Source organism: Drosophila teissieri, chromosome 3L (genome assembly GCF_016746235.2).
Source record: "Drosophila teissieri strain GT53w chromosome 3L, Prin_Dtei_1.1, whole genome shotgun sequence".
NCBI lineage: Eukaryota > Metazoa > Arthropoda > Insecta > Diptera > Drosophilidae > Drosophila > Drosophila teissieri.
Window position 1 is genome coordinate 18,807,531 of NC_053031.1, and position 14,003 is coordinate 18,821,533.

The window sequence follows — 14,003 nt, forward strand, 5'->3', positions numbered from 1 at the left end:
GATTTTTTGCGGTTTTTCTGTTTGCCGACTTGAGCCGCCGTGCAAAGTCCAAGAAATTAAAGTGTCAGACGGGCGGTCGGGGTGGTGGAGCTGCGGGGGGAAGGGGCGCCGACAACCGCACGTTAATTAAATTTATTTATGCAGCTTTATTTCGCCTTTATTTTATTTTTTGTTTGGTTTTATTTTTAATGATATGATTCACATGTGACATTCCTTTGATGATACGCGTTTCGACCTTTTTTTGTGCTACCATTGCTGGGTGATTGTGGGGTATATTATTTAAATGCCCCTTTACTCACTTTAAGGTAATAAATCTTAAACTCCAAATTTAATTTATTTATATTCTCGATACTGTAATATCTGGAGGTAATGGTTTTGACTTAAGTAAGGGGTATCATAGAGTCTGGAAGACCTTTAGCATAACGGTATTTGGAATTTGATTGATAGAGATTTGGTTTGCAAATTTTACATAGCTCGCTTGTTAAGTACATTTAATTTGGTATTTGCATTAATTTGCAAAGAGTTTTCACTTACTAGCTGTATTTGCAATAGTATTCATATTATATATACTCTTCGTTCCAATGAAATCAGCACTGGGTAGCACATATTGTCCAGATCTGGTAGTTGATTTCCATATTAGTGTGCCAGACACTGTTGCTTTGTTTTAAAATAGAAACTTCAAATATATTAGCATGTCTGCGGATTTGTTATTTTGTTGCCGGCTAGCCGGTTGTTGTTAATCGAATGTGTCGTGTCGCTCGAAGTTCCCTCAACCCCCCAATAGCCCCCGATAGCCCCATAATCTCCAATAGCCCCCTGCAACGCCGTGTTCCGCCCCTGCAACTACAGCACCCCCGCTGCGCACTTCTCAGCCGACTGTCGACAGTCGACGACGGCAACAATTGAGACAACTTATCATGAAGTGCTAATTAACATTGTCTGGCCGGGGTCTCTCACGTATGCCAATGTCTGGCGACCTACCTGCGGTTACTAGGAGAAACGCCCACCCGCCCTGCACCGCCGCCCCCTGCACCACCTCAGCGCACCGCTTGCACCACCGACAGACACCACCTATAACCCACCCAGGCGAAGTAAAAACCCGCAATTCACCCAAAACTGGCACTTGGTCGCGTCTCTCGTCTGTGTTTGCTTTTTTGGCATACAAAGAAATACATTTTTTTCATTTTCTTCATACCATGAATATTCCCAAAATGTTGGGGAAAAATACATAAAAAAGAATTGTGTACACACACGACGAGACGGAACATTTTTGTTTATGTTGATAATCTAATATGTGCTGACGTATCTTCCCTACTTTTTTTTCTCACTTTTTTGTATTTATTTTTCATTTTCGTGTGTGGGGGAAGACGAGTTCTGGGTCTCAGGTTGGCGATTGCGGTGGCAATTTGCTTTCTGTTGACTTTTTGGCGGCTGCTTTGAGCCACCTGGCCGTTCGACTCATTGGATTGATCGATTGGATCGCATTGGATCACATAGAATCGATTGGATCGATGCGATCAAGTGATCGTGCCAAGGCTGTGAGCTGTCTGTCTGCATGTATAAATAAATTGTGGCAATTAAATAAATAAAATGGATGCATATGTATGCATTTTTAATTGTCAGCCAGCGCTGAGGCGGTGCACGTGTCGTATACGTAATACGAGCTGGGGGACAGCCTTTACACCACCTCATGCCCCAGGCCGTCGATTAAACTTTGCCGCGAGAATCGCATTTAAGGTGCTTGCTTGATTCCGTAAACTATGCGAAACAGAATACGCTTAACTTAAATCATTGTTAATTAAACAACAGAAAATTCAAATAAATAAACCACTTTTTGAACAGGTTAAGTGTATCCGTTCCTTGTAATAATTAGCTAGCAAACTTTCACTTTATCTGCTCGCCTACCTGCCAATATTCTGATCACCGCAAACACTTGCTGCCTATCAAATTAGCCAACTTCTAGGAAACGAACTGAAGTGGCCAGTTCTTTTATAGGGTTTATATAGGGTATCGCCCACAAATGTGCATTAATCTGCATGCCAAAGTGTTAGTCATTAACTTGCTATTGTCGTGACTGGTGCAAAAGACTACTTTTGACTCATTGCGGCTGTTGGCAGGGCGACAAGCGACCGCTTCCCATTCTGATTGCGATTGTGATAGTGATTCCTGTACTTCAGCTCTTTCAGATTTCAGATGCTGCTGTTTTGGCTTGCTGCGATTGTGATAAGCAGACTGTAGCGAGACAACAAAAGACATCGCAGACCAGCTTGCACTTACTTCACTTGCACCGATGTTGTGATGCGATGTGATGCGATGGGTCTGCTTTTGATATTTTTAGACACCACCAGTCAGCCTGCCGCGGCAAAAAGAATATGTAACAAGAAAAGTAAAAAACAAAGGCAAATGGCGTTGGCACCACTCACACACAAATCGCATCGCCTCACATGCTGGCCAGACAATGAGTCTAGTCGGGCATCGGTTCAGATTCAGATACAGATACAGATACAGATACACCAGGGCAGATACAGATGATGATTGCGAAACACACGACTCTTCACTCAGTTCATTCAAAATTTGCACCACAATTGATGATGCATCGACAATTTTGCACACAGGAAAAAAACGATAAGGTAACAAATGATGATTGCACAGCCATTTTATCTTCCAATTTTCCATTAAAACACATTCCGGCTTTTAAAATGGTAATTTTAACAAGTTTTTAAACATGTTTTTGCTCCGCTTACCCATTAACTTTGTGCTATTGAATATAATGAAATACTTATTAAAAGTGTTCGATAATAATGCTTAATTCTTAACTTATAGCTATTTTACAATATATATTTATATACATACAAATATATTTCCTTCCGTGCATAAAGTTCGATTTATCAACGTGTGCAACAGGTACAAATGCCCCAAAAGATTCCGCCGCGCTAATGAATTTCCTGCCCCCTTTCTCCGCTCCCGAAGACAGCCAGCTCATTAAGCCCTCCATTGACTGGCTAAAGATGGAACAATGGCCAATACAAAGAGCCCTGTCTCGAATCATAACTCATTGAACTTTTGCCAGCAGCAGCAGCCGCTGAAACATAAAAAGTGTCAATCAGTGACTCTGCTGTGGCAACGATGGCGACGCCTCCAAAGTCCCATTACAATGCCATTTTTATGGACACCGCTGGCGGGGATGCTGCTCCAGCTGGAGCGGAGTGAGCAGCTCCATCCGGAGAGGAGAAGGACAAGAAGAAGGAGCAGGAGCAGGGTCGTAAATGTAGTAATAATAGTCGCCGAGGGCCAACGCCAACGTTTGCTAGTTGCGGCCGAGATTTTCTGGGGGTGGGTCGGCGCATCAGTGCACTGAGCGAAACAAGGTCAAGTAAAATTTTATTTCAGTACTGGATTTGACTTGTAACTGTGTTTTCTTAAGGAAAACCTTTTAATTCACTCGAATATTTATTTTGTATAATTCAAATCTAAATGAAATCTACATATTTCTGTTAAGCTCTGAATATGAAATCGTAGAAGAAATGATTATGCACTTTGTGATTATAATTACATTATTATACTGAACTGATTTTATAGTTCTATGATTTTGCTACCAATAAAACTTTTTTAACATTTTTATTTCATAACTTTAATAGTTTATGATGATCGTAGTTTATTTTCTTTATTTCAAAGAATATTCCCACTGTAAGTTCTTTTAATTTTCCAGGGGTAAGGGATTTTCTCAGTGTGCTGGAGTATTGCTCGTGCTTTTCGTGTGGAAAAGCAAGACATAAATGTCTAACATATGCTGAGGATGGCTTTTGGAGTTGGCCGGCGAGGCGACAGGTCTATTACCAAAGGCCTGCTAATGACGGGTTATTTCACGCGTTCCCTAAAAAAAGCACATTTCCTGGCATCCTCTAATGGATACTCGTATATGTATATGTATATTCATCTTGGCGGAGAGTGGTATAAGATTTTCAGTAGAAAAGACTAAACACTTTATTAATTTTTCATTTTCGAGATATAAATCACTTTACAGTCTTAAGGACATTAAGCAATTTATCAATTAAGTCACAATATGTCCTCAACAAATTGAAAACTAACATTCGTGTCAAATTGGGGTTTTCCATAAAACAGCCAGTTCATGGCCAGTAAATAATCACCCGTGGGCAGTGGAAGTCGCATAGCTGTCGTGGATAAGTACATGTTCCTTACGAGAATTTCACCCTTTAAAATAAACAAAATAATTACAAGTGAATCGCATATAAGAATCGCATTGGACCGATAAACTCACATACATCGGGCAGGAGTGGTTGGCATTAGTGAAGTTCCTATACATTTTAAAAATTAATATGCCAAAGGCATCATAAGGCCTTCGCATAAACCGACATCCATCGATCTGTGTTTTTATAAGCCAAGGCTTATAGCCATTCTCCCTTTTATACATGTGGTACTGAACAAAGATATCATTGGTTGGATAGTGGAAAGTGGCATTGAAATTAAACACAGTCTTATGGCGATTGACCGCCTTCAATCGGCATTGATTTATCCGAACCCAGGTTTTATTGAAGCTGGCGCAAACGACATTTGTCAGTTTGAAGACGACTGGACCCTGTATTATTACGCAATGTATTTTATAAACTCAAAATATTAAATAAAACTTACACTGGGCTTTAAGATTAAACACAAAATGGTGAAAAAAACTACTATTTTCAGGCCCGACCTCATGATTCACGTGTTTTTAAAATACTGCCGAACTTCAAATGGTTTTGCTCTATTAATAATGATAGCCCATTATATATTATTAATTTCATTTTCAAGCTCTTTTTAATTGGATCTCTTTTATAGTATTTGTGATTGAATATTATATATATGTTAATAAATAATAAGCCGAAATTTAAAGTTATGTAATGAGTTATTGATTACGATGATGTTGCTGTTTTTATAAACTAAAGGGATATACTGGACGCATTGAAAACTATGTAATAGAAAGAAGGACAAGTTTTCGAAAGTATGTATGTTATATTCTTTTATATCACGACTGCTTGCCGAGTAAATATGACCATGTCCGTTTGCCCGTCCGTCCGTTCGTCTGTTTGTCCGTCCGTCTGTTTGTTTGTATCAACGTCGAGATACAGCATTCTCTTTTGTTTGTAATTGAAGTGTATGTGTTTATAAAAGGTGCCAAATTAAACGAAAATATTTAATACAAAATATAATTACAAATAAAATATTTATTTATTAATTAAGTAATATCCATTACAATAAATTTTCAATGAATTCGTAACTAACATTGGTTACGAACTGAATGTTCCGATAGAAAATCCAGTTAATTTGCAGCATATATTCGCCGGAGGGATAGGGAATGGCCTTAATTTGAGTCGTTAGGTACATTCCTCTTATCAAAATGTCTCCCTTCAAGTAAAAAAATAAAAAAAGATAACGTCTATCGCATTTGCAATACTTACATAAAGCGGGCAAGTGTGATTTATGTTTGAAAAGTCCTTGTAAACAGTGTATATCAATATGGTCAGAATATCGTAGGGCTTTTTTAAAAAACGGCAACCGTCGATATTCCTTTTGTACAACCATGGCTTATATCCGCTTTCCCTTTTCAAAAATCTGTAGTTCATTACTATATCATTAGTCGGATGATGAAAGGTTGCATTGAAGTTAAAAACTGTTCTATTTCGACTGACAGCCTTCAAGCGACACTCGTTGATTGTAACCCATGAATTGTTGTGGCTTGCGCAATTCACATTTGTAAGTTTATAAGTGACACAATACTGCAAGGAAGTGGTTCGTTTTAAATTCGATTGGTGTTAAAGCAATACATTTGGCTTACACTTAATCTCCATGTCAATAAAAATGTTACTAGGATAACAAGTTTTTTCAGCACATACGACATGATAACCTTTGCAGCTTAAATAAATGCAGCAAAATAAATGTTCCACTTAAAAATACTGCAAGCCGCACATTTTATCAGAATAACATAAAATAAACCAATGCCTAATTGTTCACATCATTTAGAGTTGAATTGTTTTTTAATACCCATTCTGATTTTATAAATTATTGGCACAAGCTTTCGGGTTTTTAAAGAGTTTATTCGAATGGAAAATAATTAACAGCCGTTTTGAGGTGTGACGGTAATTAATTTTACCTTTCCCTAAAAGATAATTTACCAATAAGATAAATAAACTTGGAATTTTTTGTTTATAAAATAAATTCTTTCTTTGGTGCATTTTAATGAGTACTTAAATTAAATTGCATTTCCCGTAAATGGGTAGTAAGTACATTTTGGAGTTTTACATTAAATTTGCAGAATGTAAAACTGTGAGCTACAGACTTTGATTGCAAAAACTGAGACTACTAAGCAGTGTTAATAAAATCCAATTAATAACCCAGAAGGAGGATGCAGAGAACAGCTTTCATTTCCACAATAAAATCCAGATGCCACCAGTCAGGGGGCACAATGAGGTGCTGAAAGTCAAAAGAGTTGTGTGCCAAATGCTCATTATACAAATTGCGCAGGGAGACGAAGGATCCTGTCACCTCACGAAACGCAAACGAGAACGGGAACGAGAACGCTAAGAAGTCAGCCAAAGGCCTCTGGACAAGACACCTTGGATAGCCGCAGAGACATTGATGGAATGACTGACAGAGTCGGCAATCCTGCGAAAGTCGCACTGAATTCAAATTCAAATGAAGCCGCAGCCGGGCGAAAAGAATCTATTAAGATATTATCTGAGGGGTGAATCAGTGCACAAACCATGCACATTGCTGCTGACAATTTGGGTCGGGATGAATCTGCCGAGCGGGCGATGATTCGAGGAGGCAGCCCACAATTGCGGCCATTAGTGCGGATCGAGGGGCACGAACAGCGCTCGTCTGGCACTGGATCCGAATCAGAGTTTGAATCTCAGCCTCAGACTCAGGACGAGAACGAGGACTATGGATGGGGATGGGAGTGGGAATGGGAATGGGAATGGGGATGGGGATGAGGATGCGGCTGAGTAGGGTAGTCGATGCAAGAGCAACCCTTTTTCTTGCCTCGCCCGGCGTGTGTGTGTTTTTTCGTTCGTTTTGTAGACATTTTTCGTATGACAACGACAAATATTTGCCGGATAATATGAATAACAAAGCAGAAGGCAGTGAAGGCGAGAGAAGAGGGCACATCAGAGGGCGCAGAAAGGGGGGTGTGCGGTGGGCGGTACGGTGGGTGGTTGAGGGCCGAACACAGGGTGGTTAGCCAGCCAACCTACTTAAGCCGCAGTTAGAGAGACCCAGACTCCCGTTTCCCAGTCCCGCGCTCAATATTCTTGCACTGCCCACAATAAGAACAAAGTAATTGAAAAGTTGTATATTCCAGTTGATACATCGGATACATTAAATAACTATTGAAAAAACTGGTTAAAGATTACAACAGTTAAATAAATTATGAATTTGTCGCCCTCGAGATTTAAACACCCAAGGATATCTTAAAAATGCCAACCACTATTTAATTACTTATACAATTGTCTGTAACTCATTAAATAGATTGAGATAGTCAGTACTGTTGCATAGTTTCAATGATATTTCTTTGGCACCATTGAACATTTATAAATTGATTATTATTATTCTATCAAAAGTACATTTTTCTTTCAAACTTTCACGGCGATTTCCCGCAGTGCATCTCTGGCCGGGGCCAGACGACTACAACTTAAACTAAAAGGCTGCACCACGTTGTTGCTGTCGCCGATGTTGCCGCTGTGTTGTTGTCGCCGGTGTCTGAGACGCAGACAACTTCAAAATGGAGCGGATCTGGAGCCGGAGAATGGCACCGGTGGCCCTGCTCGTCGACTGGCTGGACTGACTGACACAAAAGTGCTTTTGTTGCAAAGTTTAATGAAGAAGAACGCGACGGCGACGGTACGAGGGGCCGGGAGGCAGGAGGCAGGGGCCAGGGGAACAGATTTGCCAGGACAAATGAGACATGCAAAGCTTGGGTGAAAGTATTGCATAGAAAGGGAATAATTAATGCTGTTGAGCAGAGTAGAACATTTTTTCAAAAGCCATGTGAGTTGCAGAACCGCTCTTGTTGCAAGAAAATTGTTTCTAGAACAAAAAGCCAATGGCGGGATCGTTGGATAGTTAGAAATGTGTTCGAATGGAATCAGAACTAAATACAAAAATCAAGAAATATTTACTAATGAAGATCGTTATTTCCAGACAAAAAGCCATTGTATATATTATATAATAATACCCATAAAATCTGTGCTCTATGCTTAAGTTATGTTTAAAAAACCAGTACTATGCTATATAAAAGTATAAACTTAATCCTTGCCTTGTTGCAGGACCCTTTATATATTCATTCTCAAACTCGTTAAATATTATCTGATTTACTTGGCTGTAGTCATCGAAACCAAACTGAGATCATTGAAACCCAATCAAATCCCCTAGTTACTCGCCATTTGCTGTGACACTAAGCTGACTGATGCGATGCCACAATGCAGCAAATGGCATTGGCCTCTGGTCAACAAGCCCATAAACTCCGATCTTTGCTGGACACGAAAATTGCCCACTGTCTGGACAAGAAGCAACAAAAAAAGAAAACACAAAAACTAAAGGGTAAAAAATTAAAACGTAAACTCGAATAAACCGACTACAAAAACTGCATGCTGAGCTTTGCAGTTGCATCGGTTGCTGTTGCTGCGCCGGTTGCTGCTGCTCCTGCTGTTGCTGCTGTTGCTGCTGTTGCTGCTGTTGCTCTCGCCTCTCCTGGCGATGCACTTCAGACGGCAACGACGACGACGACGCTTTGTTGCAAATATGCAGTCCAATACAATCGACACACAGACAGGGGCGGTGTGAGGGGGTTGCAAAGAGAAAAAATGCAAGGGGGTTGCAGGGGACATGGGCAACAGACGGGGTCGCGCGGGGTTTTTTCAATGGTGGGGTGTAGAGTGGTGAAAAGCGTGACAAGAGGGGTTCCTGCGGGGGTAGAACTGCAGACAAAACAATATGTTTGTTTGGATTATATCCTACATACACACACGTGCACCACGCACACACACCTATGTACACCACACACACACACACAAACACACACACACACACACACACACACACACACAGTTGCATCGATGCGACGTGGCTTCTTTGTATGCGCAAACAATTGGAGCAGGCGGAAGTTGCATGGCGGCGACGCTTGGGTCGTCGGTTGTCCGTTGTCCGCTGTCCGTTGTCGGTTGTCCGGACAACCAGTGAGAGCGAACAGTATGGCCAGAAAGAGAGGGAGAGGGGGAGACGGGCCGAGTCACGACCGAACGCCCCATGGTGCACCTTGAAAATGCGTTTTCCCCCCTATTTTTTGTATTTTGCACGGTCCCAGCTTCACTTCCCTACGCCTTGATTAACTGTCAGTGACTGAAAAGTGATTTAATCAAGGCAATGTCCAATCAAACACACAAGAAAACAATAATGAAGGCAAGGAGAAGGCTGTATGGTTGATTACGAAGACATCAAGGTGCCAAAGATGCTCGGTACTGAAACACGAGCATGCACTAGATTATGCCCCTTTATTTTGAAGACGAAACTAAAATATCTTCAATTCTATAAAAAAATCCAATGTTAAAATACATTAACATTTTTCGAACGTTTCAATATCCATGTGTTAACGAAGCACATTTTGCTTTTAAGTTTTGTATATTCAATACTTAATAAAGTAACCCTTCTTAAATGTGATATTTAATTATCTTCGACCTAGAATGAATATGCCCACATATTGCATTGCAAAATGGCAAAGGGTAGAGTAAAGCCGAAGTCAGCAGCAACATGTGCTCCATTTGGAGCTGGGACGAAGACCTCCATTCGGATTTAGAGTCAGCCCAGGCCCAGATAGGAAATCGGACTCTTACCCACAGCGAATCGGACACGAACTCGGGGCTCCCAAATGCAGTCCCAAACAGACCAAACGACCAGGCTATTCCCCGTCAGCCAGACCACATCAATCAACTGGTGCCCCTCAAGTTTGCTGCTCCCTCAAGTGAGCATCCTTCAAGACCCAGCTTTTAGTCGAAATCCACTTGCATCTCCTCTGATGCTGCTGATGCAACTTTCGTTGCTGTTGCTGCTGCAGTTTCTGTTGCTGCTGCTGCTGCTGCGTCAACGTCGCCCATATTTGACATGACCATAATTACAGTCAGTCGTCTGCTGGACTCGCGGCGTCGTCGTCTTGGTCTTGCAGCTGGACACGGACACGGACATGGAATTGGGATTGGGATTCGGATCGGGACTCGGATAGGGATAGGGTTCGGAAGAGGGAACTGTTGCTGGGGGACTGGAGCTTGTTTTGAGCGCGCTTTTTTCGACGTATTTGTTGGCGTTCCATCCTCTCAGCGAATGTAAAAAAAATATGCACACTGTGTTGGAGTTCTTCGAAAATGTGTAATAATTGGGAAAATGCCTATTTTGAAATGTATACAATTTATACACACAGGAATGGGTTGTTTGATGCTGTGGCAAAACGTATTAGTATTGTTGTTATCCTTTTTTAACAATTTTGTAATAAAGATTATTACCTTTCAATTCCCATTTTGTTTCAATGGAAACCGGTTCGTTGTTAAGCCAATAAAATGGTAAAATAATTTACCATTTTCGTTTACTATTTGGTTATTCATTTCTAGCATAACATGGACTGACTCCTTCCCACTGTGCCAGCGTTGGGCACATCTGCAAGCAGCCTATCAATTTTTGACGAGACAATCTCAGAGTCCAAAGGGGCACTGCAAAAAATGCAGTCGGAGCAATTGGCTGGCGGACCAGGGGTCGCTTGAGAGGTGAGCTCACTGTGGCCAGGGGCGTGGGGAAGCGCTGCAAGGGGGGCAGGAGGTGTTTGAAGGGAAGGGGCTGGGCAGACGTCTGCGGTCTGTGCATAAAATTACGATAAGTGCAGGCGAGGCCACAGTCCAGAGGGCAGAGACTCAGACTCACACCAGAGACCAGAGACTCACCTCACTCACCCGTCCTCCTCATCGCCTTGCTGTCCTCCCCCAAACTTCGAGATGAACTGTTGACTGTTGGGCTTCTTCCTTTTTTGTATGCCCGCAACTCTCCGGACTAACGTCATTGTCAACGGCTCCTCGCTGGGGATGTGTGTCCTTTTTTCCTTGCCTTACATAAGCCTATTTGCTTATTATCCTATTAAGTGCCAGGCCGAAAAAAGTCACGAAAAACGTACACCGGGAGAACTCGAGATCGTTGAATGAAAATAGCACCATAATTACTATTGGAAGGAAATTGTAAAAACAAATATAACGAATTCTTTCTTTTTAACCATAATATACGTGTTTTTGAAATAGTTTTTTGAAAGTAAAGATTTGGACGAATTTTAAAATAGAATCATAATCAGTTTGGAATGTAAATCTTTCTGCAAAGTTAGTGTTTTCAAAGTTTATGTTAAACAGCATATGGTTTAAAACATTATTTTATAGCGAGTATTTAAATACCCATTTTTTATGAGTACATATTTGCTGTTCAATTTATTCAGCTCGCCTAACTTTTAATTTGCATTATATTTATTTCCAGTGTATGACGGAAGAGTAGCGAAAGAAGACAAGAAAATAACCTGAGAAAAAGTCGAACAAAGCTTAAGAAAAGGACACTTGTATGTACCTTCTCTGCAAAGGATACACAAGTGTCTCATTAAAAAAAATAAAGGACAAGCCAAGCGCCGACGAAGTCCTTAAAGTCGACTCGAATCCCTGGCAGTCGACAGGGACGGGGAGGAGGAGGGCAGGGCAGACTGCAAGGAAAGGGCGATTGAAAGGCAGTCGCAACGTGAGCGACTTCAAGGACAACTACGGCCAACAACAAGAACAAGTGCCAAAAAAATCAACGAAAATGCGCTATTAAGGCAATTTTTTCGGTTGGAATCCAACCAATCCCCGAACTTCTCCTTCCCACGAACTCCATAGACTGCACAGGGAAAACGTTTGGTGTTTTATATGTTAAGCTATGTTAAATCAACAGTTTCTTTATTTCATTTAAACTTAATATAATAAAAAGAAATGTATTTGCATTGGTTCTAACATATAAATTATTTTCCTACTTTCTTAAAACTCTGAGATGGTTTATATTCAGCAGAATTCCATATCGAACTTATTTCATTTTCCGGGTTGGTAAAAGTCTTGCTAATAAACTTAACCCGAAAGATGTTTAGTACCAGATCAATGGGGAATATATTCTTTCGGTGTGTCCACGATTACAGCTCTCCGCCAGACGACGGCTCCCCAATGTGTGGAGCATCCACGACAAGAAAAGGGAGCATCGGGAGACTGGAGACAGGAGACAGGCGACCGGTCGCAAAGTGGCTCAATGTCAGACACAGACACAGTCAAACGGGTGCAGACAGCGAGACACAGACACCAGACGCCTCAAAGTGATTCAAATGCTCTGCTCAAACACAGGCTCTTTGCGCTCTCATCGATGCAACATATAGCCCCCAAATGCATGGAAATTTCGGGAGTAGACAGGGGACCACTCGACCCAATGGATACCCAGTTTTTATTAGCTGTATACAGTAAAGCACTGAAATTCTGCTATAAGTTATTTCCTTTCACTTTATTATCCGAAAGTGTCTTTAAAACAACGATTAAAAAGTGAGGAGAGAGAGAGTTGTACTTTGACCTGAACTTTTTATGGAAGATATCTCTGTTTTTATGGCTAAACGTCTCAAACAAAAAATATTTGTGTATATTTAAGTAATACAGATAAGCCTCAAAACCTAAATGAGTCTTAATACATTCAAACATACTAATATACAAAATTATCATTTAAGCTGAATTGTTTAAATTTGTTTGCTCCACTTCTGATTAACAACAGTTTTTGGAACAGTCGCATATCTTTGTTTATACTTTTAACCATTTTAGGATAACAATCTGGGGTTAGATAGTAAAATAAAAGTTTGTATATACTGAAAGATAATTTAATAATAATAATAATTTAATAAATGTAATACACATATTTAAGGTGGCACTTTGTATGTTAGTTAAATTCAGTTTAGCGGAGTGAAACAATAAAAATGATGTTTTAAATTTCTCTAATAACTATTTTATTATTTATTTGTTTGAATAGTGCGCTTTCCTAATTTACTTTTTATTTAACCAGGATTAACCAGGATCCTCTTCAATTACAGGGTATGCAAAAAGCCCTCTGCTAATGCCGAAAAGGGATAGGGATAGTCTGTCGCAGTCTGTCTTCCTTCTCGCTTTTTTGCTCTGCATTCGTGTTGTTCGTGTATGTGTGTGTTGTGTGCAGCAGACGCATGAAACAAAATACCGAAATTCTATGCGTGACCTTGAAAAGTATTCCTCGTCTGCAGACCGACAACAACAGCAACAAGAACAACGTCAGCAAACCATAAAGTCTGCTGCTTTAGTCGGTGGTTGTTTGTGTTTGTATTTGTGTTTGTGTTTGCGTTTGGTTTTGCTTGCGCGTGTGTTTGTGATTGTGTTTGTGTTTGTGCCTAGCTGTCGTCATCAGCGTCTCTTGCCGATATTTGCGTGTGCTTCTTGTTGTTGCCGTCTGCATTTTCCTTGTTGTCTGCTGGGCACAATTTGTTGTTGCCCTTGTCGTTGTTGTTGTGGTTGTTGTTGTCGTTGCTCTTGAGGATTTTTTGGGATAGGTTTTTTCGAGCTCTTACACTTGCAAAACAAAAGGGTTTTAATATATTTTCGAAAATACAATTGGCATTTTTATCGAAGCGTAACTAAGTAAAATATATTTCATATAATTGGTTATAGAAGTGTGATGCAACTGACTTGCACAAAAAGCAGCAAAAATTTTAAGACTTGATGTTTATGTTGGTAATTCTTTTGGAAAGTAGCGAATATATTTTAATAATTATTATAATTTTTAAATATATATTATTTCTGGTGCAAGTAATTTTTCTAAATGCCTACGAGTATAAACTGTAAACTTACATGCAATAGAATACCAAAAAAAAAAGTATACCAATGCTTATCGCGGGTACTTTTTAT

General features: G+C 40.3%; 2 protein-coding genes across 2 annotated transcripts; both read right to left on the reverse strand.

Annotated features, from left to right (window-relative positions):
* Positions 1-4,056: 4,056 nt before the first annotated feature.
* Positions 4,057-4,713, reverse strand: LOC122618094. Its single transcript, XM_043794226.1, has 3 exons — positions 4,651-4,713; positions 4,280-4,597; positions 4,057-4,212 (listed from the first exon to the last, which is right to left on the reverse strand). The coding sequence occupies exons 1-3, from the start codon at positions 4,711-4,713 to the stop codon at positions 4,057-4,059; spliced, it is 537 nt and encodes a 178-aa protein (XP_043650161.1).
* Positions 4,714-5,244: 531 nt separating this feature from the next.
* Positions 5,245-5,893, reverse strand: LOC122617906. The gene is made up of 3 exons (XM_043793951.1): positions 5,831-5,893; positions 5,454-5,771; positions 5,245-5,400 (listed from the first exon to the last, which is right to left on the reverse strand). The coding sequence occupies exons 1-3, from the start codon at positions 5,891-5,893 to the stop codon at positions 5,245-5,247; spliced, it is 537 nt and encodes a 178-aa protein (XP_043649886.1).
* Between the last annotated feature and the right edge of the window lie 8,110 nt (positions 5,894-14,003).

What these genes read in the sequence shown, in the direction of transcription:
- LOC122618094 (XM_043794226.1), bottom strand. Translation starts at nt 4,713, where the DNA reads ATGAGGTCGGGCCTGAAAATAGTAGTTTTTTTCACCATTTTGTGTTTA. An exon ending in GTTTAATCTTAAAGCCCAGT is followed by an intron (nt 4,598 to 4,650) that starts GTAAGTTTTATT and finishes GTAATAATACAG; the next exon opens with GGTCCAGTCGTCTTCAAACT. An exon ending in ACCACTCCTGCCCGATGTAT is followed by an intron (nt 4,213 to 4,279) that starts GTGAGTTTATCG and finishes TTTATTTTAAAG; the next exon opens with GGTGAAATTCTCGTAAGGAA.
- LOC122617906 (XM_043793951.1), bottom strand. Translation starts at nt 5,893, where the DNA reads ATGTCGTATGTGCTGAAAAAACTTGTTATCCTAGTAACATTTTTATTG. An exon ending in TATTGACATGGAGATTAAGT is followed by an intron (nt 5,772 to 5,830) that starts GTAAGCCAAATG and finishes ACTTCCTTGCAG; the next exon opens with TATTGTGTCACTTATAAACT. An exon ending in ATCACACTTGCCCGCTTTAT is followed by an intron (nt 5,401 to 5,453) that starts GTAAGTATTGCA and finishes TTTTACTTGAAG; the next exon opens with GGAGACATTTTGATAAGAGG.